Below are 4,778 nucleotides of genomic sequence, written 5' to 3'. Positions count from 1 at the left end.
GGCCCCGTCCCTCACCCCGCATCCCTGCCCCCTGGTCAGTACAGGCCAGGGACATGCCCCACACGCTGCATCCCGGCCCCCTGATCAGTACAGGCCCGGGCCCCGCCCCTTGCCCCGCCCCCTGGTCAGTACGGCCCAGGCCCCACCCATTGCCCCGCATCCACGCCCCTTGGTCAGTACAGGCTCGGGCCCCAACCCTCGCCCCACATCCCTGTCCCCTGCCCCGCATCCCCGCCCCCTGGTCAGTACGGGCCCGGGCCCTGCATCCCTGCCCCCGGTCAGTATAGCCCGGGCCCTGCCCCTTGCCCCGCCCCCTGGTCAGTACGGGTCCTGGCCCCACCCCTTGCCCTGCATCCCAGCCCCCCGTCAGTATGGCCCAGGCCACGCCCCTCACCCCACATTCCCGTTCCATTGTCAGCAGGGCCCTGACCACGCCCCGTGCCCTTCATCCCTGCCCCCTGGACAGTATGGCCCGGGCCACCCCCTCAGCCCTGCCCCCTCATCAGTACAGCCCAGCCCACACCCCTCACCCTGCATCCCTGCCCCTCTGCCCGGTAGGTACAGACCCAGCCAGGACATGCCCCTCACCCTGTGTCCTTGCCCCCCCACTTTCAGGCAGTATGGCCCAGGACCTGCCCCTCGCCTCATATCCCCGCCCACCCATCCGGTCAGTACAGCCAAGGACATGCCCCTCACCCTGCGTCCCCGCCCCCTGGCCTGGCACATGCCCCGATGGGGCGGGGCCATCGGGTACCTTTTTCTTTTCCTTGATGTCATACAGGGCAAGGGTCCCGAAGATGGGCTCAATCTCGATCTCAAACCTGGTGCCGGAGAGATGGTGAGTTCGTCAGGGCTCTTCGGGGGGAGCAATAGCGCCCCCGCCAGCCACCGCCCCCAGCCCCACACCCCTCGGCACTCAGGGGCCAGCTCGGGGGGAATGGGGTCTAGTGGTTAGAGCGTGGGGGGCGAGGGGGAGACTGGGAGCCAGGATTCCTGGGTTCTATTCCTGGATCTGCCACTGACTCACTGGGCTGCCATGGCCAAGCCCTGCCCCCAGTGCCTCAGTTTCCCCTCTAACAGACATCACTGCCCCCACATGCCCCCCCGAGGTTCTAGGGATGAGTAGGGCTCAGCATGGATGTCCAAGGCTGAGCTGTTTGCCCTCACAGCCAGGCCACCCTCCTCCCATTCCCCGAGGGGAGAAGGGAGACAGGGGACACACACACACAACCCTGCTGGACTGGCCCAGCCCCCAGGGCAGTTCGCTTGGCTCTGGTAGGCGCCTCCCCACAGTGAGGATGGAAATGCTGCCTCTCCCCGGCCCCGTCGCTGCGATGATGGGGGGCGACTTACTTGAGAGAAAGACACTTCACCAGGATCCGCTGGCCGAAGTGCTCCCGGGGGACCTCGGGCAGGCTGCAGCGCTCCACCGCCTCGTCCTGCCGGCCGGGGGAGCAGCGGTGAGAGCGGCCCGAACCCAGCGCCCGCCCGGCGCCCCCCAGCCTGCCCCACGCGGCCACCCAGACCCTGCCTTTATACCCACTGCACGGGCAGGTCCTGCACAGGCACCGGGGCTCTATTCCCGGCTCTGCCACTGACCTCAGCTCTGTGCCTCAGTTTCCCCCCCCCCCGGTATGTTTAGACTGGGAGCTCTTGGGGCTGTGACGTTATTGACATGAACTGTGACCGTATAGATCATTGTTGTAACCACTGTTATATATTTGCAGCAAATATTGTACAAAGGTTGTTGTGTGAGGTGTCTATGAAGAGGTTCTGGTTTGCTGGTTATGATGATGCTGTGTGTATGTGTATGTCATTTGTACAGTTTATTGGCCATGTACTTGTATCTCAATGTGTTTGATTCTAAGTAGCCTCAGTGAAGCATTTGGTCGGCTTCTTGAGAAGGGGCTATTCTCAGTAAGTGCCCAATCAAGAAACACTTAACGGACGATGGACTTTGGGAGACGCCAATCCACATCTGAGCTTTCCTGGGAACCTTCAAACTAACATGGAAACAATGGCGTCGGCCTGTAAAGAACTGAGTCATGCACGGACATGTGACTTGCCCATGTGACTCCAGACTCCATCTTGCGGCTGTGATTTTCCACAGTAAGAATGGAAGGGTCCTTCCATGGGCAGAGGATATAAAAGGCCCTGAAAACTCCTGCATCTTGTCTTCGCTCCTGCTTCTGACCTCTGGAGGAACCTTGCTGCAAACTGAAGCTCTGAACAAAGGACTGATGACCCAGCCCAGCTGGGGATGTTCCAGAGACTTGATTTGAACCTGTGGTTTATTCCATCACTGCTACAAGCCTGAACCAGGAACTCTGCCATCACTGTGTGTCATTGATTCTATTTAACCAACTCTAGCTCTCATCCAGATCTTTTTCTTTTTATGAATAAACCTTTAGATTTTAGATTCTAAAGGATTGGCAACAGCGGGATTTGTGGGTAAGATCTGATTTGTATATTGACCTGGGTCTGGGGCTTGGTCCTTTGGGATCGGGAGAACCTTTTTCCTTTTACTGGGATATTGGTTTTCATAACCATTCGTCCCCATAACGAGTGGCACTGGTGGGGATACTGGGAAACTGGAGTGTCTGAGGGAATTGCTTGTGTGACTTGTGGTTAGCCAGTGGGGTGAGCCCGAAGTCCTCTCTGGCTGGCTGGTTTGGTGCCTTAGAAGTGGAGAAACCCAGCCTGGGGCGGTAACTGCCCGGCTATCAGCAATTTGTCCTGAATTGATACTCTCAGAAGTGTCCCACCAAAGGCAGCATCGTTACATCCCAGCTCTGCCACTCACTCAGCTCTGTGCCTCAGTTTCGTTTCCCCTCCCCTAGGAGCTCTTGGGGCAGGGCCCAGCCCAATGGTGGGCCCCGATCTCGCTTGGGGCATTGGGGTGCCACATTAACACACCTAGGAAAGGGGACCAGGCCCGTTCCCCGTGGCTCACACGGGCGCCCTGGGGGGGGGGGGGGGCCGCCCCCCCCGCCGGGGGCCGCGGGGGGGCCGGGGGGGGGGGGGGGGGGACGCTCACCTCGTCGGGGGCAGGGAAGAGGGCCAGGAGCTCCGGGTGCCGGTTCTCCTTGCGCAGCTCCTCGTTACACCGGTCGAGCTCCTCCATGGCCGTGTGCTCCAACAGGGCGGGCAGCAGCGGGTCGGCCACCGAGTTCTTCAGGTCGAAGACGCTGGACGCCCAGCTGCCCCGGGGCGTGTCGTCCAGGGAGGGCGAGCGGCGCTTCAGCTCCTCCTGGGGGGGTGTGGAGGGGTGAGGGGGGTGTCCTCCCACCACACCCCCGGTCCAGCGCCCCCAACGCGCCCCTCTACCCCAATGTCCCTCCAGCCCAGTCCCCCCTCCTGCAGAGCCAGATGATACCGCTGACCCAGCCACGGATCCCCCCAACTGGGGCCACGCTCTGCCCGGGGGCATCCTCCCTCGCCCCCCGGCCTCACCGGCTCCTCTGCGGCCTCGTCCAGCTCGAAGACCTGCCGGGGCAGCCCCCTTTGTCTCTGGCGCTGCCGCTCGGCCGTGTTGGGGCTGTACATGGTGCTGAGACGCTGGTACCTGCGGGCACGGGGAGCCTTGGTCACACCCCACTGGGGGGGGGGTACATCACGGGGGAGGGGGGACAGAACCAGCTGTGGGGCTCGTCTGTGCCGTATTGCCACCCGTGCCCTCTGACACGCCCGGATCAGCCCAGCCCAGGTAGAGAGGGGCGGGGCCCCGGCTCAGAGCACAGGAGTGGGCGCCAGGAACTAACCACCCTGCTCTGTGCCTCGGTTTCCCCATCTGTAAAACAGAGGGTGGCGCCCCCTCCTTCCAAGGATTCAGCTGCTGTGTAACCCGGGCTGATGGACAGACAGATGGGCAGAAGACAAACAGACCATTGTCCCCTGGCCAAGCCTCCGGTCACGCCCAGCTCCGGAACACGCGGCAGAGCCGGGCTGGGCTGACAGAGCCCCAGGCACCAGGAGGAGCAAGGTCCCTTTCTCCAAGGACTGAGCGAATCCGGAAGCCCACAGCGGGCGGCTGGCTCCGGTACAGCTCCGGGCAACCCAGCCATGCACCAGCGAGCTGGGCCCATCCCCCTGGCCTCCCGCCAAGCACGGAGCGGGCCAGCGATTTCAGCCTGCAGGAGAGGGGACGGGAGACATGCTCGAGGTTCGCCCTGTCCCCTCCGACCAGCCGCGGGGCGCTCCGCCAACTTACTTCCTCCGCACCACCAGCCAGTCCTCCGAGTAGACCTGCACCGCGTCCCGCACCCGGGCATCCAGCTTCCTGGCGGGAGGGAAGCACACAGGACTCGCCTCTGAATCAGCGGGTGGAGGGAAGAGGGCAGGGGACGCTCGGGCAGCGGGCACACAGCAACCCCGCGGCCTTCAGAACAGCCAGGACACCTGGGTTCCCTCTTCCTGGCTCTGCTGCTGGCCGGCTGGGTGACCTTGAGCAAGTCACTCTGCCGGCATTAAATTAACTAATTATAACTCTCTAATTAAGCCTCGTCACAGGCCCCAAGGAGCATTATCCCAGCCACGTGCCCAGGCCGGGGGAGGGGGACCTGCAGTGCCAAATGCCCCATCTCAAAGCGCCCCCTTGTGCAGCAGAGGACGGGGCTGTGCCAGGCACAGGGTGTGCATGGCAAGGGGGCGAGACAGAGAGAGGGCAGGGGGTGATCACGGGGCTGGGAGCCGAGAATTCATGAGCTCTGATGCCTCGAGTCCCCGCCCCCATCCAGTCTGTATAGTCCAGGCCACGCCCCTTATCCTGTGTCCTTGCC

The 4,778-nt window shown here is 62.8% G+C and overlaps 1 protein-coding gene across 1 annotated transcript in view; it reads right to left on the bottom strand.

The window, feature by feature from the left end:
- Window positions 1-4,778, bottom strand: part of DOCK6 (dedicator of cytokinesis 6) — a 46,917-nt gene that overhangs the window by 33,467 nt on the left and 8,672 nt on the right. Inside the window, exons 4-8 of the mRNA XM_026660560.2 lie at window positions 4,211-4,279; window positions 3,454-3,565; window positions 3,038-3,250; window positions 1,354-1,439; window positions 755-821 (exon numbers count right to left, since the gene is read on the bottom strand). Coding sequence (XP_026516345.2) covers window positions 755-821; window positions 1,354-1,439; window positions 3,038-3,250; window positions 3,454-3,565; window positions 4,211-4,279 — 547 coding nt within the window. The remainder of the gene's footprint in view (window positions 1-754; window positions 822-1,353; window positions 1,440-3,037; window positions 3,251-3,453; window positions 3,566-4,210; window positions 4,280-4,778) is intronic.

The sequence above is a fragment of the Terrapene carolina genome, unplaced genomic scaffold, assembly GCF_002925995.2.
Source record: "Terrapene carolina triunguis isolate 2854851 unplaced genomic scaffold, T_m_triunguis-2.0 Scaffold833, whole genome shotgun sequence".
Classification (NCBI taxonomy): domain Eukaryota; kingdom Metazoa; phylum Chordata; order Testudines; family Emydidae; genus Terrapene; species Terrapene triunguis.
The sequence above is the reverse complement of the archived record's forward strand: the minus strand, read 5'-3'. Positions and strand labels throughout refer to the sequence as shown.